The sequence below is a fragment of the Sesamum indicum genome, linkage group LG6 (genome assembly GCF_000512975.1).
Source record: "Sesamum indicum cultivar Zhongzhi No. 13 linkage group LG6, S_indicum_v1.0, whole genome shotgun sequence".
NCBI classification, from domain to species: Eukaryota; Viridiplantae; Streptophyta; class Magnoliopsida; order Lamiales; family Pedaliaceae; genus Sesamum; species Sesamum indicum.
In genome coordinates this window covers 18,206,811-18,228,797 of record NC_026150.1, presented here as the reverse complement: position 1 = coordinate 18,228,797, position 21,987 = coordinate 18,206,811, and the positions used below count along the sequence as shown (strand labels likewise).

The 21,987-nt window shown below is 34.7% G+C and overlaps 5 protein-coding genes across 6 annotated transcripts in view; 3 read left to right on the top strand and 2 right to left on the bottom strand.

Annotated features, from left to right (window-relative positions):
• LOC105164901 (uncharacterized protein At1g32220, chloroplastic) overlaps positions 1 to 1,746 on the bottom strand; it is a 5,133-nt gene extending 3,387 nt beyond the window's left edge. The window contains exons 1-5 of one of the 2 annotated variants that reach the window (XM_011083720.2): positions 1,584 to 1,746; positions 991 to 1,126; positions 809 to 897; positions 321 to 376; positions 174 to 229 (exon numbers count right to left, since the gene is read on the bottom strand). In XM_011083720.2, coding sequence (XP_011082022.1) covers positions 174 to 229; positions 321 to 376; positions 809 to 897; positions 991 to 1,126; positions 1,584 to 1,630 — 384 coding nt within the window. In that variant the 5' untranslated portion in view covers positions 1,631 to 1,746. The remainder of the gene's footprint in view (positions 1 to 173; positions 230 to 320; positions 377 to 808; positions 898 to 990; positions 1,127 to 1,583) is intronic. The other variant, XM_011083721.2, reaches the window with a different exon arrangement.
• On the top strand, positions 8,010 to 8,795 carry LOC105164900 (protein GLUTAMINE DUMPER 5-like). Its single transcript, XM_011083718.2, has one exon. The coding sequence runs from the start codon at positions 8,108 to 8,110 to the stop codon at positions 8,624 to 8,626; it is 519 nt and encodes a 172-aa protein (XP_011082020.1). The 5' UTR covers positions 8,010 to 8,107; the 3' UTR covers positions 8,627 to 8,795.
• On the top strand, positions 14,232 to 15,797 carry LOC105164899 (zinc finger protein CONSTANS-LIKE 4-like). Its single transcript, XM_011083717.2, has 2 exons — positions 14,232 to 15,133; positions 15,238 to 15,797. Exons 1-2 carry the CDS (start codon positions 14,423 to 14,425, stop codon positions 15,544 to 15,546), a joined length of 1,020 nt encoding a protein of 339 aa, XP_011082019.1. The 5' UTR covers positions 14,232 to 14,422; the 3' UTR covers positions 15,547 to 15,797.
• Positions 17,442 to 19,172, bottom strand: LOC105164898 (peptidyl-prolyl cis-trans isomerase FKBP13, chloroplastic). Its single transcript, XM_011083716.2, has 5 exons — positions 18,764 to 19,172; positions 18,475 to 18,567; positions 18,074 to 18,134; positions 17,884 to 17,952; positions 17,442 to 17,782 (listed from the first exon to the last, which is right to left on the bottom strand). The coding sequence occupies exons 1-5, from the start codon at positions 19,112 to 19,114 to the stop codon at positions 17,718 to 17,720; spliced, it is 639 nt and encodes a 212-aa protein (XP_011082018.1). The 5' UTR covers positions 19,115 to 19,172; the 3' UTR covers positions 17,442 to 17,717.
• On the top strand, positions 19,961 to 21,846 carry LOC105164897 (ubiquitin-NEDD8-like protein RUB2). Its single transcript, XM_011083715.2, has 3 exons — positions 19,961 to 20,304; positions 20,952 to 21,211; positions 21,587 to 21,846. The coding sequence occupies exons 1-3, from the start codon at positions 20,212 to 20,214 to the stop codon at positions 21,696 to 21,698; spliced, it is 465 nt and encodes a 154-aa protein (XP_011082017.1). The 5' UTR covers positions 19,961 to 20,211; the 3' UTR covers positions 21,699 to 21,846.

Here is a 21,987-nt window from a genome sequence, read left to right as displayed (position 1 = left end):
TCGTTGCCATCCCAGTATCAGACTAGGACAGCAAAGAAGAGATGATGAAAGAAAGAAGAGTAGTCAACTCCATTTTTTACAAGTTGACCAAGTAACTGTGACAATCAAACAATCATTCTCTTATCTTTTAAGATTATGCTACAACTGCAATGTTCAAGGTGATTAATACGCACAATTGAGGTCACTCCCTTGAGCACGTCCTTCCATGAGTCGGTCGAGAAAAGGTTACCTTCAGCAGAAAAAGAAAAAACGCAAAGAACCATTAGTATCAGAAAGCACAAAACAGATTAGCAAATGAACACCACATATCAACCAGAAACCTTGATGCCAGATCACACTGTTAGCCCACGATTCTTGTACCGAGGATCTACCAGATCTGCAGATGGCATAAAATGGCTGGTGAACACCACAACAAAACCTAATGGTTAACTCAGAAAAATTATGCATGTAAACAAAAGGCATAAAGTCACTATGATTTTCCATTGAAGTGCTTCCTTCAAGCTACATTCTGCTCATAAAATAGAAACTTCCATTTTCTGACACTCAACTCCAGAAGCAAGTTTCAAAAATACAAACGCATTTCTCCACCCTTTATGTTTGATATATGCCCTGAAATACTGGGGCACGACTTCCCCCAGTGACACGAAATGCATCACTTTCGAAGATTGACAAAGTTGTCATCATTCAAGTTTTATCTTGGAAGTTCTCGACGAAAATAAAGTGGGAGAAAACTAATCAATCGTTCAAACATGTTCAGCATGAGGCAGTGTAAGTAAGATCTTAGAGTCTTAGTTTCAGAAAACAATACCTGCTGAGGCTAGCAACAGTCAGACCACGATTTAAAGCTTCCTTGCAGATATGGGAACCAACAAATCCATTTCCACCAAGTACAAGCAACTGAATTATGAAAACCAAAACTATAGTAAGACCTCATAAAGCAACTAGCTAAAAATCTTAAGACACAGGAAATGAATCATATGTCATTGTAACCTTCTCTGTTGGAGGGGGAGGAACCTCCACCGTCTCAGCTTCCTCAACTTTATCGGTTTTAGCAGAATCATTAAGGCCACTAGATTTATCAGGACCAGTGGAAAGAAACCGTCCATTTCTTGAGGTGGCTATACTGCTTTGTTTAAATACAAAATAATTAGGACAACCAATAACAATTAAGATTGCTAAAGAAGCAATGTTGTACACATGGAAGGTAAATCACACCAAAGTGAAAAAAAGGGGCAAAAGGAACACGAGATATCTCAAATCTCACGACACAAGTTGATGGAACACACAATCACTCGACTCCCACCACCAACATATGACGAACTCACACTTGAAGAGATCTGCAGTTGATGTATGCAAGCTAGTATGTCCTCAAAAATATCACCCATTGCCCATCCACATAGTTTCCATCCCCAATGTACTCCAATGAAGCAACTTCAACCCACAATTAACAAACCTTAACAACCTAAATCCTAATTCAAAACCTAAAACACGTTCAAAACAACAAGTAACCCAAACCTAAATTCATGATCTGAGTATCAAACAAAAACGAACATACTAAAAATAAAATCAATAAACAAGCTTACGAGATTCTGTAGAAGATGAGCTTTGAATGGTGAACCAATCGAGACATTTCGTATCTGTGATCGTATCAAATTTTCTGTGTCTGTATCAATACGCAAGCATACACTGAAAGTTGCGAGTCTGGGGCTTTCTTCTTTATTCGGTTTTTCATATTCTTTATTAAAATCTGTGTGATTCCGCTTATATATGGTCCGGTAGAGTGCACGACCGAGAGGCTTGTCAGGACTCAGGGACAAGAAACACGTGGCGAGTTGTTGTGATGACGCGTTAGCGTCAAGATGTGGCTCCAATTACCCCTAAACTAAATACAAGAACCTTCAACACAAGCCCAGTTTCCATGTTCCTAATTGGGCCAAATTTAACTAAAGCCCAACTTCCCAAATCAGCCCAACTAAAAGGAGGCCCATTAGTAAGTCCATTGGACCGATGATCGGCCTCTCAAAGGCTCATTGGACTTTGATGCCACTCTGAATGCCCTTAGGCCTTACCCATCTCGCTTTTTTTTTTTTTTTATGGGGATTTAATTTCGTGTGATTCTCACAATTATTATTTTTTTATTCATAAAAAATAGAAAAAAATATATATGACACAATCAAATACTCGTACAGAATCATTTAAATATATTATATTAAAAAAAATTACATAAATTAACTATAAGAAAATAAAACATATATTAAAAAAAGTCGGAAAAAAGAAACGAAATCAAACTTAAAATGAAATAAAATAAAATAAAAAATGAAAACAACCCTCTTTAGTGACAAATGATTGATGAATAAAAAGAATATCGAAAACAGTGTATTATCTTTATGAGTGTATTATCCACCCAAATTAATAATTAATTAAAATGGGTACTAATACTAATGATGATTCAAATTAATAAAAAAAGCACATAATCTAAGCGAGGCCTCGTAGACGTTTGCAAATCATTACTTTACCTTATCTGAAGCTGACTTAAAATTATGCTTTATGTCACATGAAATGCTCCATTTTTCTCCCTCTTTCTCACTTCTCACCTTTCATTCCAAATTCTATTTCTCATACCATTCCTATTTTATTTTGATTCATTTTCACGCCAACTTTTTTATTTTATTAATTAATTAATTCTAAATTTAATTTGGCCCAACATAAGTGCCTCTCCCACTAACTATATATATTAATTTAAATGGTTTTATTATCTTGAGATACGGTCGAATTATTTAATTTTATACACTTAATTTGTGTGATTTGAAAAGATCATATCTGTTCTATTTTTTCCCATCAAATATAAGTACGGAATATATCTTACTAGTTGGTATATGCGATGTACTAAAAGAGTTTATACCAGTTGGAATTTTATTTTTTTTTTTCGAAACAACTTATAGTAAGAATATGTGTTAAAAAAGTTGTTGCGATAATTTTTCTAGACTCGAGCCGGTCTGAATTCCGACTAAATCCAAAAGTATTGAGTAGTTATGAGGAAGTAAATAAGCTCTTTTTCTGATATGGTGAATAGCAATTTACCCATCTATGATATTGAAAATGAAAACATTACCCCTCTTATAAAGAAGATATAGCAATTTACTTGTACTTTTTTAAATGAAGCAATTTATCTCCTTATACAAGGAGGTAAATCGCTTCATTCTAAAACATATATGGAGATAAATTGTTGTATTTTAAATAATACAAAGAGGTAAATCGCTATTTGTTTTTTTATAAGAGGGTAATTTACTTGTTTACAATATCATAAGGGGGTTATTTGTAATTTTTTCCTTTTATGATAGATAAGGTTGTGACTTGGAGCTCGATAAAAATGAATATTAAATATATAATACTTATCATAAATTATCTTCAAAAATAGATCCAAACATAAATAATATTTATAGCACATACTTCTTTATCTCCGTAAAATACAACAAAACACTAAAAACCGAATCCACACAGTATGTACATATCCCGTGTTTTTAAGCAATAGAAAAAGTGTAGAAAGTGTTAATTTGATAAGTGGATGATGATGAAAGATGGAGCCCATAAAATGATACACTATTGTCTGGATATGATTTGTAAGGATCCAATTAATTCCAATTATTATTAATATAATATAATTTACTCCGACTCGTATAATGCTCCACGGCCAACGGCTGAAAAGATGGGGGCCTGCACCGCCGAGAGGGGCCGTGTGAAACGATTAACCGGTGGTGGGGCTGCCGGTGCTTCCTGGGCCCCCCACCATCTCTCAGTTTGTATTTAGGATTTTTCTTTTTCTTTTTTTTTTTTAAAGTGCAGTACTTTGTGGATAGGATCGAGACTGTCATTTCAATAGAATTTATTTATTTATTTATTTCATCATATAATAAATTCAAATGGAAAACAAAATATTTAGTATATTTGATTTAAGGATTTGAATTTAGAAGAAATATTTCAAAAGGCTCGATATTTAATGAATTTTATTGTAATTTGTAATTTGATTGGCACCTCATTAAGTCAGACATTGTCCACTTTAGCTCAGTACGTGCTCACGATTTTGATTTGTTCAAAATTCATCTTGTTAAAAAAAAAAAAAGAAATCTCGGGCTTATAAACCAATCAAATTTATCGTCGGCAATCAATATGAAATATTAGACTACACCATTAGCCCCTAGATGAGGGGTTAGGAACAGACATATGGTCTCATTCCCACAGACATCGTCAAATTACGTGACTTGCGACTCGATCTATGCTCTATTACGTGCTATATTGTCCACTTTAGTTTCATATGAGCCTCATGATTTTGTCCTCAAAAGGCATCTATCTTACTGAAGGATGAGGCTTTGGGGTTTATAAACCGCTCAAACTACTCGTGTGCAATCAATATGAAATATTTGTCTACATTAAACTTGAAATGCATCACCATATAACAAAAGATAGTTCAAAGTTAAAATTTAAAATTATTCTCAGCATTGAATTATCTAAACAACTTCCATAAATTTATTACCATAAAGATAGAAATAATAACTATTCACAGTTACTCGTGTTGAATAAAAGAAATATTCTTGAAATAATGATATTTAATTAATAATGACGATAAGAATATATATATATATATATAAAGAGAAAATTATACATATGATCACATGCAAGGAAACAAATCGAATAAACAAAGCCCTTTATACATGAAAATTAAGAATATATCCGGGCCCAATTTAATTACCAGGGTTTCTAGAGATAAAGAATAATATGGTGTGACAACGCTTAAATTCTTTTTTTTTTTTTTACAAAAAAAAAAACAAAAAGAAATTTTCGTAACAAAATTTTTTTATTGAAGTCAGGTTTGATCAAATCAAATTAATTATAAAATAAAAATAATATATTTATTATGTGATTGATCATTTTTTTTTTAACTATACGCCAAACAAACGACAAGTGTACATTATATAATTGATTTAAGTTGGATTAAATTTGATTTGAATTAGAATTTGTGTTGTTGAGGTGAGAAGTGGGGTTGACTTTGGGAAGAAATGGAGATGAAATTCTTACCAATACCTGGGAAAAGACATCTCATACGCCAGTTGATGTATGTTGGCATATATGTGCAGCTTTTTACGATCCGATTCTGATTATGATCTCCGAATGGTAGTTGTTGTTGTAATATTATTTGTAACATATATATAATTCTATCCATTTGGAATGTGGGATTCATTAATTCACATGTGTAGGAGGATCTTATGCCAATACCTTCTCATATGTATGATGTCCGGATTCAGTAATTGTATTATTCAGTGTAATTATTACAATTATTTGTATATGTTCACACGTATTAGAATTTTTTGTATTTTCATTTAAGTTCTCAAGATATCAATCCCAACGACCTCTGATTGTTTACTATGGATACAAACAATAAAATTATAAATCAATTTCAAATAACATCCCAAACAATTTGCATCGGTCGACGAAGACTTAGCGGATCTTCGATTATTTTAAAAAATAAAATAAAATAAGATTTGAAGAATATAATATCAAAGTATGAAAAACGTATTTGCAAATACTTATTTTAAGTGTCTATCTGCTTATTCTGATTTTTGACTGTCTAAATTAAGTTGGTTAACACAAAGCTATAAGCAACTCATTACCAACTTCTGTAGATTATGAGTAAAAGTGTGAATATTAAGTTGTTTTTCAAACACTCCACTCTTACTTTCAATTACTCCCAATATTTACTATTGCTTAACTTACGATTTATTTTCACTGTAAATAACAGAAATTATTGCGAACATCCCGTAACGTCTTGAAGAGATAATATATATATGTATATGTAGTTGGAAATATATAGATAGTAGATGGAAATTTTTATTCAAACTAGGTCTGGTAGAACTAAACTAATTACAGAGTAAATGTATCACACTTGTTATGTGATTGATCACTTTCTCTAAACTATACACTAATTATAGATTAAATATCTTACACTTATTATATAATTGATTCAAATTCAAATACAATCAAGAGTAGACATTAGGAGATAAAAATCAAAAAGCAAATGATGAGAGTTGCTCCTCACTTTACCCACAATGCTATTCTTTATTCATATACATAGCATAATAATCATTGAGGTCACTTTCATGATTCCCCCTCAGATATCTAATCACTAATCACACACACTCCAAAACTCTCAGTGCCTTCTCACTGTACCTTCACTACCATTACCATACCATTCATTGCCCTTTTCCTCTGCATAACTACTACTTCTTCAATATTTCCCTCTCCAACTTGCACACACACAGAAGGTGTTAGTTAATGGGCTACAAATATTTATTTTTTAACAATTATAAAAAAAAAAAAAAGAAAGGTGGATTTAATTTGATTCCTTAGGAGGAATAAGCTGTCACGAAATTGACATGGTATTTTTTCCTCTTATATTCTCTAATCCATATCAAAGATGTTCTTATGGTCAGTTTCCAGTGAAATGATAGACGATTCTCATCATCATCATATATGTATATGTGTGTATATATTGTTCAATAGTATATCTTACTCGAAAATCTCATAGAAATTAAAAATTATTAACAAAATAGATAAACCCCATATATATCTACTCCACGTATCACGAACACCGTAATAACCTAAATACTTTATAAAATTAGTTTATATATAAAAAAACTAATAATAATTTATTTCATGTTAATAAGATTTTACTTAAGTGGTGAATGATGTCTTAGTCTAGTGGTTAAAATCGATGATTCATGAATAAGTACGAGGGCATTCCCTACTAGGCATGAAGGTATTTATTTCGGTTTGTGTGGGTCAGTTTATTGTAATAATTTAATAGAGTTGAGTATTAAATTGATGTATTTTTTAATTTATTGACATCAAATATACAAATATAAATCGTATGGTAGTGATTGGGGGTACGTATTATTTGTGAGAAGCAGGCAGAATCTTGGGCAAGAATCAGAAATGCAATCAGAAAATGTGGATTTGATCCAATTCAAGAATCCATTCGAGTAGTGTAGGATGGCGAAAATTCGAGCATGCAACTAAGATTAAAGATAAAAACTGCGTCATGCAAAGATGCCAATTATTACTACTATTGCTCATATGCCTAATCCTTTTCCCCACCAATTGATTAACTACTTACCTCATCAAATCAACGTTTGTTGCACGGAACATGTCAGAATGTAAAAATAGAATAAAAATTTATATATATCCAATTATAATTAAATCTTAAAATAAGTATAATTTCTTATGCGGGCTGAGCTCTTGCACTAGGATTAATTGAGAGTTGATGTTCACACATGAAATATATGATTTTTTGGGTAAATTTTAATGGAATTTCAAATATTACGAAACTATATATTATGATTTAAATTGTGTAGGAGTAAGGAAGGACACCACATCCATGTACATGGGACCATAGTTTCCTCCTAGTGCGCCCATATGTTAGACATAACATGCCCAAGGGCCCCTCATTGGTCCACTTGCTATCCTTTATTTCAAATCAAATTTCCTTTCCTTTATATATATATATAGATATATATATTTCACTTTACGGATCTATGTATTTTTTTTTTCGAAATATATGTCATATATATATATTATTTTGACATTGGGTACACATCCAAAAAATTCTGATTATACTCTTCTGATGTTTAAATAAAATAAATCGTAAGATAGAAGTAAGCACAAGTCGTAAGAATGCTAGGGTGTCAAAAGTCGTACCTGCTGTATGAACGGATTTATCTATAGGTAATTTGTACGATGTTTCTAGTAGAGGTATTGTGAGTCTTTACATATTTAAGAAAATTGATAAGTTTCATGATACATATATATTATATATTTTTTAATGAAATTATTTTAATATTATCAAATTTAATTTTAATTAAATAGAAAAACTCAAATCCAAGTACGTAGTGATGTAAGCAAAAAGCAATGTACAAAACAGGAGCAGCCCTTTTTCTCTATAAATGTGCATCCACTCTGCTCTCCACTTCTCGAACACAAAACATCTACACTTTCTCTTCTCATTTCCCATTCTCCTCCACTACCAATCTCCCACCAATTCACACATACCGGAAATATGAGAACCGGCGGCGCCTTATTCCACTCCATTCCGGTATCAAAAACGACAACCGCCGAAGCCACCGCCACAGCGAAGGCGACGTTCACGCCGCCGGCCACCATCCAACGCTCGCCGTGGCACTCCCCCGTGCCGTACCTCTTCGGCGGCCTGGCGGCGATGCTGGGGCTCATAGCCTTCGCACTCCTCATCCTCGCCTGCTCTTACTGGAAACTCTCCGGCGGAGAGGAGGGCGGGCAGGGAGACGTGGAGAGCGGCGCCGGCGAGAAAGGGGAGAGCAACGCCGATGCGAAGGCTTTGCCGGTTTTCCAAGAGAAGGTTTTGGTAATTATGGCTGGCGACGTAAAGCCAACATTCCTGGCGACTCCGATGTCGAGCAGGGGCTATTCTTCTTCCACCAACGATGAAACGGTGGAAGGCAAACAAACAGCGAAGGAAGAGAACATCAACCAAAAAGATGAAACGGTAGATGAAAATGGATCAGCGGAATCCCAAGTGAGCCAACAGCAAAGCCACTGATGAAATTTTCATAATTTTGTTATATAGTTATGATATTTTAGATCACTCTTTTTCCTTTTTCTTTTCCCCTTTCTTTTTCTGGCTCTGGCTCTGGCTCCAATTTTGTGATCCGGGAAACTGTAAATTTTTTCTGTTGAGATCAGCATCATTTTGGTGATAAATTATTTTATCCCGTCTATTTTTAATTATATTGCATCATTTATTTTATTTAACATATACACGCTATAAATATAAAATTTTTTGTTATATAAAGTAAATAACATAATATTTATACACATAATCATATATATGTTACTTGAAATAAAAAATACGCAATACGATTTGAAATAAAAATTCAATATGGTTAATCAATAATATAATTAATTAGTATTAGTGAGTGTTTTTTTTTATGGAAAAATTTAGTTCAGATTAAATTTGATTAGACTTAAATTAATTATATGACAAACACCGTATATTTGCCGTCTAATTAATGTCTAATACGAAGAAAAAAAAATTAATGTTGATGGATTGGATTAATCTGGATAAAATTTCTGATACAAGTAGAGAGGAGCTGAGCATGCACACAGGGCGTATGATTAGTGCACTGACCTCTCCCTAATCAATTATGAATTTTCTATTAGCAAGTTGATAAGAATGGTGAATTTGTCATCAAGCACTAATCCCTTTTAAGCGCTAGTGATTAAGAGAATAAAGTAAAGAAAATAATCAAGGCATAGATGCTTAATTAATTAATGCTAATCCAAATATAATAATCACATTACAGTTGGCCGGAATTGCTCGCCGGCGGCAGGCAAGGTGGCCGGAGAAGATGGGATTCACGCCTCCACCAGACCCCACACCCCAAGAAAGGCATGACTTGCCTTTGAATATTGCTTTGTTACTTTCTAGCTGGAGAAAAGGTTCAAATTTACTTTAGTTAGAGAGCCGGCTCACATGTATTTTGAGGTTGTATCATCACAAATTATTTACGACGCCAATTCTTCAATCCAAAATTAATGTACAAATCAATATTACACATGTAAACAATCTGCATCTCATATAATAATATTGTGTATTTATATTTTATTTAATATATAGAAGGCACGAGTATAAATATAATATATATATTTAAATAAGTTTTCAGATATATTGTATTTTTATAATATTGTAAATTATATTGACGCTTTTTGAGTGAGAGTGTTAGTGTAGCGTACTTGAATAGATATTTGTGTAAATTTATACTACTGAATGAATAACAACATAGTATTATTACAAAGTTAATCTTAAAAACTATATTAAAGGACATTCAATATTAGTGTAATTAGATTTTAATTTAATTTTTTATAATAATTAAAAAAGAAGGAATTGAGGAGTGGGGGATGATGTGTCACATAATTGCCATTTTCTTGGGATGCAAATTGGGAGGAAGGTGATTGGTGGGGTTGTAGTTGGAAAGCTACGTGTGATCCACTACATCAGCCAGCCAGGCCTACACAGCACAGGCGCGTGCGTGGATAGGCGGTGCACTGCGGCGATCCGAGGCCGTATACATACACCTACTCCTACTGCTCTCTCATTCAATGCAGCCACTCGAGAAATTTGCGCCTGTTTTTCCGTGCTTTTTGGCTGCTCCCTCGTTACTCTCAATCTCCTTTGCAATTGGCTTTTCTAATTTCCTTCCCTTTTGCCATCTCAATTCTTCTTCAATTCATACCATTTATTCTAAATTAGAAAAAAAAAAAAAAAGTTTAAATATAGATTCCCCTACTCCACCATCGTTGTAATAAACAGTTTTTTGATTAATATATTAATTTAATAAATATATCAATATGATTAAAAATAATAATAAATTATATCGATTCAATCAATACATTATAAAAATTGAAATAAGACCAAAATGAGTTGCTCTTTTTTAGTTCAGTGAACATAATGTTTACTGGTTTTCTCATTATTATTTTATTTTTATTTATATTAATAATAGTTATATATCCATTTTTAATGTAATTGTTGATTATCTATAAATTACTATTGAATTTCGACATAATATATTAATTTAAAATTTATGATGTTATAGTGTATATAATTTGATGATGCCTTCTCAAATACGTTTTTCTCAAATACAAAGAATAAGAAAGTGAGGCCCCACCGAACAGTTTAACAAGTCAGACCTTTTTGGCTCATGAGTAAAATATCAAATTCATAACTTGTCTTATTCTAATTAACCTGACAGGCCCAAAAAATGAGCCCAATCCAACTGGATGAGCCGGTATACAATGGAGACGACACGTCACACAGGTCGCTATGACACTTTTAGGAGACTTCATACTAAAAAATCTTCAACCAACTCCAAATAATCTAGTTGAATTCAACACTTTATGCAGCAAGTAACAAATTTTCGTTTAGGCAAGATTCATTCAAAATATCATATTTTTGTCTAAATAAATTTAGATCATGAATCGATTTTTCTATTGAGCAGCTAACATGTGTAACTGTCCAACGCAGTATGATTCACTGCAATCACTTCTCAGATCTTGCTCAACTGTCGCCTATAAATTAAATATTTGTGTTGTCATTTCTATAACACCTTCTATCGTACTCTAGCTCTCAAGTTGTCTCGATTCCTAAGCTATTTTTTAGCTTACTTTTTGCACTTCATCATCATATTTTATTATTATTCTCTTATTATCTCGAGTGTTCCCTTTTATTTCTTCAATAAATTCTTACTGTCTTAAGCATCACACATTACCCTCTGTTTTGTAGATTAGTCTTTCATCAATCTTTCAATTTTTATGAAAATCCTTCAATCCTTGTTTTGTTTTTTGCCCTAAAAATGGGAAAAGGGCAATAATGATTTTGGGTTAGTTTCCGAGTAGTTAAAATAGATCAAACAAATAAATAAAGTCGAGACATAGTTGGGCTAATTGGCCCAGAGCTAATGAAGAAATCAAGTCAAGTCAAGTAGCATTGTGAAGTGGAATTCGGCCCAAACGATCCAGTTGCTATTGACTGATAAAAATAAAAATAAAAATGGCTGGCCATCTATTGCCTACACTATCTCCGTTCCCAAACCACCAAAGTTAGATGGAGACTTTTTATTGATAAGAGATCTCCTCCAACTCAACCAAATTTAGGAGTAAAAATTATCATTTAAAAGTTAAATTGATTAGCTTGTAATCGAGTTTTAAATTAACATTTATAATAAAATTGGGCTTTCTATATGATAAATTTCCAATAAATTCATATCAAATTTGGAATTTGTATCTTGATGCATCAATTTCAGATAAATATAAATTTCCTTTTTTTATTTTGGACAGATTATATATATGGTATAAATTCAAACCCAACAGAAGTGAGCCCAAACTACCTAAAAGCCCGTTTAGCTATGCCTATAAAAAGGGGGCTTGTTTTTACAGAACAAGTCATTTCATATAACATCACATCCCACGGAACACAACAAATCAAAATTACTCCAGTTTAAAAGCTGTTTGCCACGACTGCTAGCACAAGGTTCCACATATTCAATGGCATCAAATCCTCGAAGCCTTGATACTAAAATTTTCAAGGTGAGACATAATTTGCTCCACAAAATTCAAAAGAAATTACATACCTACATCTAAGAATAAATTTTAAATCATTAAACAAATATTCTGAGCAAATAATAAAATAATAACTTCACTTTGTAGATTATAACATGCTTTTTTATTTAAATTAATAAATTTCATTTGTCCATATTCTTTTGTGTCGCAATGCATTCTTGTAGGAACAAAGTCTTATGTGAACACACTTAGTCATGTGTTAGTTCAAAATTGGGATTCCATCAAGAGTGCAGCTGGAGGTTTGCTCCCACCATGCCAAAGCCAAATCACTCATCTTCTGAAACAGATCCAATATGTGTAGCTTTTACACAAGAGAAAAGAGTCTGACAACAACAGCAATGTTCACAGGATGCAACATCCCAAGACATCCACTACGGCTTACACATGATGCATGTGATTCTTTTTTCATTCACTCATACACACTCGCCCCTCTCTCTAATTCCGATTTTATTGACCAAATTTGATTTAAATAAAATTTTTCCTCAAAGTTCGAGCGTTAGCATCCAAATTACACAAACGAGTGGAAAAACACTGGAGTCAGCTTTTATTTTGTTCTTTTTCTTTATTATGAAAATAGGAAAGTAAGAGCGACACCTTATGACCCAATAGGAAGGATTGTCCTTACGCTCGGTCAGATCACTATAATCGATCTACTATTTGTGTTATTCTTTACTCTTTTTTTGTTCCATCATAATAAATATATCAACAATTAAATTGCAGTTTCGATTTCATTCAAAATAATTAAAAAAATAACTCAATATAAAACAAATTCATAATATTTATCAAAGAAAAAAGAAAAAAATGAGCGGATATATGACAAAAAGGTGGGTTTAGTGTGGACAAGACATTCAAAGTTATAGAAATTGCAATGAAGCAGTGAAAATGAAGCCAAAGCAATTAGGACCAAGTTTTCTATTTTCATACTCAGCTCTCAGCTGCAGCAGCAATATTATGATGAGTACAATGTCAGTGTAGCTCATCCCATCACCATCACTCCGTGAAATCAATGTCAATTATAACGATAGCCCACCCGATTTTCTGTGATGCCTCCACCACACCCACAAGACAAGAGTCACCCCCATCCTCACACCACCCAAATACCCGACCCTAACCCAATATATCAATCGAACCCAAACCCGGAGTGTTTAACTTGTATATTCAGTCCTAGGACATTATTTTAGTAAAATTACAAGTTATATCGACACCTTTTAAAGTTAGACCAAACTTTCGAGATTTAGTGTAGTAAAATGAAATTTGTTTCTTACTGTATGATTCAAATAGTTTGGAGAATTCTTTCAAATTTCTTGATTAAATTTACGGATATATATAAATTTGTTACTACTCCATGATTATAATTTTATAATGATATAAAAATCTAGTATTCGATGAAAAAATCTAATATTGAAAATTTTAAATTCATAATAAGAAATCGATTACAGTTATGAAAATCAAATAAAACTACTGGCCTAACACTCCAAAGACATCCTTTTTTCCAGCTAAAGATGGGAATGGGACAATCAAAGATTTGGGACAAGCCCAACTTGTCCCAACTCTCAACCCATAATGCACAAACACCCCATCCCACTCCAATCCGAAAAAATTCTTATCAATAACAAATTTAGTAAAATCAAGTTAATTATAAAATAAGTATAATATATTTATTAAGTGATTAATTAATTTTTTAAATTATAAATTAATCACATAGAATATATATTATATTTATTATATAATTAATTCAATTTCAATTAAACCCAATATAAGTCATCAGGATTTCCAAATCCCCACCCATTATGAACCCTTCCATTTACATGCAGTTTGTTTGCAGATAACACCCAAAGGCAAACACTCCCTTACCCCACACACACACTCACAGTTAATAAGTTGTAAATTCTCACGTCTCTCCCTGGACCCCACCTCCTTTGTCTGAATTTCATCTGGCTAAGACTTAGCCATATGTCCTCCTCTCATTGGCCATCTCCCAGATCCCCCTCTACCCCTTCTTCTCTCAACCTAGGGTTTTATTCATATACTGCACACTTTCTTACACACTCACCACTGTCTTAAATTAAAAGCAAAAGAAAAAGTAGAGAGAGAATCGTTCCCGTTTCATTTGATTTCCCTCTGCAGCTTCTTGGAGTAGAGAGAGAGAGAAACAGAAAAGTGAAAAAGGGCCAACTGAAGTGATAAAGGTGATAGAGGAAGAAAGGGAGAGATCGTGAACATGGGGGGTGATCAAACCTGGAGCTTAACCGCCAAGCTGTGCGACTCATGCAAAACTGCGTCGGCTACGGTTTTCTGCCGCGCTGACTCCGCCTTCCTCTGCCTCGCCTGCGACGCTAAAGTCCACGCAGCCAACAAGCTGGCGTCGCGCCACGCCCGCGTCTGGGTGTGTGAGGTCTGCGAGCAGGCCCCCGCCTCAGTCACCTGCAAGGCGGATGCAGCTGCTCTATGCGCCACGTGCGACCGCGATATACACTCTGCTAACCCTCTTGCTCGCCGCCACGAGCGTCTCCCTGTCGTACCCTTCTACGACGCCGCTTCGGCCACAAAATCCTCTCCATCCGCCTCCGCCGCTGAAGAATTCTCCGAGGAGGAAGCGGAGGCCGCTTCGTGGCTGCTTCCCGACCCGAACAGTAAATCGGAGGAGGAATCTGAGTCCCCCGAATACAAATCTGCTGAGTATCTGTTTAGTGATATGGATCCGTACCTGGATCTTGAATTGATATCCGGGGAGCAGAAGCCCCACCATGTTGTTATTAATGAGCAGAAGCAGTATTCTTCCGATGGAGTTGTCCCGGTGCAGAACAAGAATGAATATGGATCTGGGCAGTACCCTGGTCCTGTTGTTGATGGATTTCCGACTTATGAAGTGGATTACCCGGGAACCAAGCCTTTTATGTATAACTTCACCACGCAATCCATTAGCCAAAGTGTAAGTTCTTCTTCTTCAATTCTCCTTATATTCTGCATATATTTCTTAATTGATTCTCTTGTTAGCTGTGCTGAACTAATTAATTTGCAAAAAAATGGCAACAGGTATCCTCATCATCGCTCGATGTCGGAGTGGTGCCGGACCACAACGCCATGGCCGACGTTTCGGACACTCTCGCTAAGACCGACGCCGTTCCGATCCCAGTTTCCGGGATGGACAGAGAAGCAAGGGTGTTAAGGTACAGAGAGAAAAGAAAGAACAGAAAGTTTGAGAAAACCATTCGATACGCCTCACGGAAGGCGTATGCAGAGACCAGACCAAGAATCAAAGGAAGGTTTGCTAAGCGGTCGGAGCTCGAGATTGATTCCCTCATCGCACCCGATGCTTCATACGGCGTTGTCCCATCTTTTTAATAAGCTGAATTAATTATTGTGAACTGAATTTTGGGAGTTCAATTGTTAACTTTTGTTGTTGTTGTTGTTGTAACACAAGACAATGGATAATTAATGTATGTCTCTCATGTATATATTGCACTGTTTTTGGTTCTTGTATCACTACTAGTTATCCATTTCCCAGCTGCTTGTGTAATGTAATGAAGTTTTGTTTATCTAGAAATTTTCTGTTAGCCGACCATTAAGATCATCAGACTGCCATGCAATGCTTGTGGCTTGATTGGATTTAAGAAATCTATCTATTGTCATGAGGGTGGATTACTATTTATGTTTTAACATGTTATAAGTTCATGTATTTTCATTTTTCGTATATAGTAATTATTGTCATTGATGCATTTTGCTACTCGATTAACGTCCCATTTACATGAGTTATTGTCCACTCTGATTTAGTATAAACATTACGATATGTGTTCTACTATCGATAAAGAGGAGACATTGGGGCTCAATATATCACTCAAAACTCATTATTATTAGCTGAGTGAAACGATTACCTACATACTACATTAAATTCCTGAGTGAAATCACCTATTGTGCTAGCTCGACCAAAGCAATAGGGATCCATGAATTCACAATTAATTACATACTAGTTAATCAATGTAATTTGGTGCAATATACGTGAAAATTGGCTAGTTTTAATGTAATTAACATCTATAATGAGAAAGAATTTTGATATAATCAACCATTAGTATTTTCTTTGGCATGTGAAGTAAAATGGCTAATTTGATCAAATGTGTATAGTTTAGGGTAAATGCATGCACTTGGAGGTTTGGATTTGGATGCGGGGCGAATATAATATTATTAGGTCAAAAAGTAAGCATATTGATGAGAGAGATGAGTTGGGCGTATGGCTTTGGCTTTCAACTGACTTCAATTTTCTCTGATTGGTTGCAGTCACTGTCAGAGATTGATGCCGTGCCATGTGCACCTGCCTCACACTAATTACCTTCTTTGACTATATAATGTACCATTTACACACACATATGTATAATAGTATTAATAATAATAGAAATTCAATAAAGCTGACGTGGTGTGTGGATAATTGTTTGGGGCCCCAGCGTATCAATTTGTGAAAGCTCATTGGCTGCTGGGATTTCCCGTTACCCGTGAACCACATTTTGTTGCATATATGGGTCCCATCCCACCCCCACCACCGTACATCAAATCAAGCCTCCACTTTTGTTTTTATAGTTATTTTTATTTATTTCTAACTAGTTTAATTTAGAGAAATCCAAATTTATTTTAAATAAAGAAATGGTTAAATTTGAATGTGCTATTCTGAAATTTATTATAATTATAAATATTTTTTTATTATTTTAAAAAATAAAAATATTCTTTTGTGACAGTTATTGTAGAAGAGTAATTAAAAATATGTATAATTTTTTAAATAATAAATAAATATTTATAATTTAGACAAAGGCTGAAGAGAAGTACTACTTGTAAAAATAGAATAGATAAAAGTTGGCACAGGCTTGTAAGATATTGCCATGAGAAGTAGTGTCCAATTGATATTAGAACTAGTAATAGTGTTGAAGTGATCACGGCCGTCTGATTGTCAAATTCCAAATTAAATAGTTTTATCCAAGTATTTCGATCAAAACCTGAGCATCTATTGTTTATGGTGTTCAATCATATAAAAATGTTTCTTCTTTGCTAACTACATGCGGTAGGGGTTTTGTGGAGAACTTATATAAGTCCCGTAATTGACTGTTGCCTTGAATTTGAACAACGCATATCGATTTATTTATTTTCGGGCTTTGTGAATTTTTCGTAATTTTTTGAGAAAATAAAAATGGTACGACTATCATACACCTTTTGGCTAACCAAAGTTCCTCTAATCAAATTCATACCAAAACTCATCCCAAGAATAGCGTTTGTACATAATAATGGCAGAAATAAGATGTTCAAATTCAGGCATGACCTTGATCTTTAGATTACTGGATGTATGATATGAAAAGTAGTCTGTTGAATCATGCTCTACTTTCAACCTTTTTCCCTTACATCAATTTAAATAGATAACGGTTGGATCCAGATTGGTAATAACATTTGAGTCGAAGCTATTCAAATTTTTTGTAATTAAAAAGAAAAAGTCCAAAATTGCCTGTGGCTCTTGCTCCCGGCTCAAAACGTTTCTTCTAAGCCTTTCCGATGAACTCCACATCAAACAAGAGGACTGAATTGGGTGGAATAACGCACGACCCTGCATCACCAAGTTCATGTGCATAAACAAGAAATCTAGCGCAATTTTGAGTTTCTTCTACTCAGTGGAAGTTGGAAATGTTTGATGAATTATTTATTTACCTCCTCTGCAGCCTGCTCCTCTCATGCCGTATCCAAGTTCAGGAGGGATTCTCAGCTTACGTTTCCCGCCTACAAATTATCATTCAAATTTGGTACATTTATGTACCAGTACTGCATAGACTTTCGATGAAAATACGCATACAGTTAAGTTATTTTAGGTGCAGAGAGATTGATGGATGAATGTATTTACCAGCAAGCATGGCCGGAATTCCTTCCCCACCAAGAATTCCCTCATCCCAACCTTTGATCACCTGCAATATTGCACATTGCTCTACATCAAATAATATACCGGAAGATATAGTTGATTGTTCTACGAAAAATATGAATTACTCTAATCACAGTAAGATTAGCAAGAATGAAGTTTATATTTGTCTGCAAAATCTAACAGGGAGTGTAAACAATCCGTACGAGTTTTTTATTATAAATTAGCATTGCATTTTATATTATACTTCACATAGATGTTATGTGTATAACATATTTTATCAAACACATAGGGTTTAAAGTTTATACACAGGACGTTCATGTATAAAAAGCATAATCCGAAATGCAACAACGATTTGAAATAAAAGATCCGATCAAAAACACATTTACCTCACCAACACCGACGCGAAAAGCAAGAGGCTTTCCCCTATTGTAGCTGCTGTCAAAAACAGTTCCATTTTCCAATCTCCCCACATAATGTGCCTGCCAATTTACATTACCCAAATAAATGAACACGATCACAATTTCTATTTTGTTTTAATAATTCTGTATAAAAAGATTAATTAACCCTAAATTAACTAATCAGTGACAGAACTGAAGTAAAAATCCCATATCTACATGAACAAAATGCTTCAGCCATCAAGGAAGAACAATCTAAGTAAGATAATATTGGGATTACCTTAATAAGCTGCCCTTTCACAGCCTCAGGTCCGCTTCCGATGACCTTATCACAGTAGGCGAGCCCAGACGGAGCTGCTGTGTAGTCACACGGAGGGGTAGCGCCGGTCTCCGCCGCCGCTGGATACGGCTGCGGATTAAGAAGCTGTAGGAAGCCGAAGCAGACGCCGATACCAAGTGCTTCTCTTCTGCTTAGAGAAGCCGGCCCAATCGTCTTAGAATACTTGGTTTCATTGAAGTTGACAGCAGCAGATTCAACTGTGTGGCGCTTTTTTGCAGTGAATGATCCCAATCGAGGTGTGGTATTTGGATTGGGATTATATGTGGGGATGGAAAATGGAAGTGAGTTCATTTCAAGCTTCCCAACAGCCACCAACTTGGAATGAGATAAAGCGTCAGCAAAGATAGAAGCTGTGACTCTGAGTAATCAATAAGAAGAGAGGTGGGCTCATAACATTGGGCTTGGGCAGGCCCATGATGGATATAGCCCAATAAGGATGAAAAACTACACCATCAAAATTTGATTAAATTGACATTATCTCTTCGAATTGGTTCAAATCTAAATTCATCATGTCGTTGTAATAAAAGAAAAGAAGTTGGAAAACTGCAACTGTGTGTAAAATGTGAAAGTATCGAATATTGTGAAATTAATAGTATATGGATATATTATTATTGAAAGAAAAAGGAATTTATTCTTAAATTCTACATCCAATAGCACATAGCTTAATATTTCCATATGTTTGTGGGATTGGGACAGTCACCCCTCAAATATTCTTATCCCTCTTCATCTACACTCCCCACCATTTCCCATATAAGAATATGCAATTGCTAAATATTTCTAGAATCTACATCATACTATAATTCATGAAAATACAAGGGAAAAGTCTATGGTAAATCATTCAGGTTCCAAATCGCTATAACTTTCAAGACCATTTGATCCAAATAAATATTAGAATCTTAAAAAAAGAGTTAACGTTAGGCTTACTAAGAATCTCTGGTTCAGACCATTAAAATTAATTTAAGTGCAAGATCAAGAAAAAAATTAATGATATCAAATGATTTTAAAATATTTTAGAGTCAAATGCTCGTATTAATACTGATTATGAATCAAAATCAACATCGGCTTTAGGGGCCCCAGGAATTTCCCCAAAGATAAGACCTAATTTATTACCAAACCAAAGGAAAAGATTCGAAAAAGTTGAAGAAAGAGAAGAGGCAAAAAACCTGTAGAAAGAGGAGCCGACTTAATTTCGTGGATCATAATTGGAGAACAGTTGTTGGGTCCGTAATTCGATGGCACCATTGCAAGAAATCACAACCCCTCTTTATAAATAACCCCTTGTTCTTCCATCTATGGGCCGTAGATAGTAAGGCCACATAAGAATCTCCGGTTTTGCTGACTATATTCAGCTCAACGACATTCATAAATTCAAGCCTAACTCAAACAAGATGCAGATCTTCGTCAAGACCCTTACCGGGAAGACGATCACGCTCGAGGTTGAGAGCAGTGACACCATCGACAATGTCAAGGCCAAGATTCAGGTTCAATTTTTTGCGAATTATTCTGTTTGAAATTGAAAGCAATAGTGATTCGGGTTTTCGTGTTTTGAGTCGATTGTTTTAATGATTTTTTTCTTTTATTTCTTCTTGGTTGTTACTGTTGACTTTGGTTGTGTGAGTTAATGATTTTATGTCTCGGATTGTTTTTCCGCCCTCGTTGATTTGAGGTTTTGATGGAACTAGGGTTTCTAATTTTTTTTTTTTATTATATGTATTCGTTAAAATGGTTGATCTATGATCTTTATACGGAAACAAACTCAGAGTCCGTGATTCAGTTGCTATTGCTACTCGTTTCGTTGATGAAATATTCGCTAGAATTTAATTCGTTTCGGATTCATCTTTTGCTCATATTTCCTCATCGATCGAGCGAATACAGTCTTTAAAATTTATTCATTATAAGTCGCTCTTTGAACTGTTATTACCATTTGATTAGAAGTATTCATAAAAGCTATTGTGTCTGATATTAGTTTTTTCTGTAGGATTACAAATAGTTGTTTTAGCAGAAAAATTAGGTGTCCTGAGTTGGAAGAATTTGATTTGCCCGAATGGGATAATTCAACTCGATGATTGTCTTTTGAGTCTCAGTTATCTTTCTGACTATCAACTAATACAGCGATTACTGCACTCAGGACAAAGAAGGCATACCTCCAGACCAGCAGAGGCTAATATTTGCTGGTAAACAGTTGGAAGATGGCAGAACCCTGGCGGATTACAATATCCAAAAAGAATCCACACTTCACCTCGTCCTGAGACTCAGGGGAGGTACTATGATCAAGGTTAAGACCCTTACAGGGAAGGAAATTGAAATTGATATTGAGCCGACGGACACTATTGACCGGATTAAGGAAAGGGTTGAGGAGAAAGAGGGTATTCCTCCGGTGCAGCAAAGGTTTGTTGTACTCGTCTTGTTCATGTTTCAATTAGTTCAGTTACTAATTTGATTATAGTAAAGTCTATGCTAATGGTCCTCTTTACCTTCATTGGTTATCTGATATTTACATTCCATGTTTTACCATTTTTCTACATTTTCGATGGAAGCCTATTTGGATTAACTTGTCTTCCTTATCTTATCATCATTCTTGAGCTCTGTCTTTGCCCCAGTGGATTGTCTGCTAACAGATAAAATCATGTTTTTCGAATTTTTCTGCATCTAAAAGATTTATCATTATCTTGTGGTATTCTCCTGTTTGTAGAGTTTAGTCAAAAATTTCAAGATGGGGATATTTCAAAGCAATGCATTGACACTTTGACATTTTTGTTGTAGGCTTATTTATGCTGGCAAGCAGCTTGCAGATGACAAAACTGCAAAAGACTACAACATTGAGGGTGGCTCTGTTCTTCACCTGGTCCTCGCTCTGAGGGGCGGCTGTCTTTAGACAGCTACTTATGCCTGAAATTTGCAATAAACTACTTGAACTTGATGTACTCAATGGAAAACCAGAAAATTTGTGCTGAGGACCAGCTTATGAATGAATTCTGGGCATGACATTAGATGTCCTAAATACTTCCTCCTGATTTATGTTCTTCTGATGAGTCAGTTGCTGTTTTGATTCCTCAAAGAACCTTCTGTTTCACTGAATCAGTACACAGGGCTGACTACCATGCCAATTGAGGGCCCTGGGTATGCTTTTTGCTTTCACCAAGAACGGGTCTCCTCCCTCTTAC

Excerpts from the sequence above, each read along its gene's own strand:
- LOC105164900 (XM_011083718.2), top strand. The coding sequence starts at position 8,108 with ATGAGAACCGGCGGCGCCTTATTCCACTCCATTCCGGTATCAAAAACG.
- LOC105164899 (XM_011083717.2), top strand. The coding sequence starts at position 14,423 with ATGGGGGGTGATCAAACCTGGAGCTTAACCGCCAAGCTGTGCGACTCA. Across the intron at positions 15,134-15,237 it reads CGCAATCCATTAGCCAAAGT|GTATCCTCATCATCGCTCGA; the intron begins GTAAGTTCTTCT and ends AAATGGCAACAG.
- LOC105164898 (XM_011083716.2), bottom strand. The coding sequence starts at position 19,114 with ATGAACTCACTTCCATTTTCCATCCCCACATATAATCCCAATCCAAAT. Across the intron at positions 18,568-18,763 it reads TGAAAGGGCAGCTTATTAAG|GCACATTATGTGGGGAGATT; the intron begins GTAATCCCAATA and ends GTAAATTGGCAG. Across the intron at positions 18,135-18,474 it reads TTCGCGTCGGTGTTGGTGAG|GTGATCAAAGGTTGGGATGA; the intron begins GTAAATGTGTTT and ends GCAATATTGCAG.
- LOC105164897 (XM_011083715.2), top strand. The coding sequence starts at position 20,212 with ATGCAGATCTTCGTCAAGACCCTTACCGGGAAGACGATCACGCTCGAG. Across the intron at positions 20,305-20,951 it reads ATGTCAAGGCCAAGATTCAG|GACAAAGAAGGCATACCTCC; the intron begins GTTCAATTTTTT and ends TACTGCACTCAG. Across the intron at positions 21,212-21,586 it reads ATTCCTCCGGTGCAGCAAAG|GCTTATTTATGCTGGCAAGC; the intron begins GTTTGTTGTACT and ends TTTTTGTTGTAG.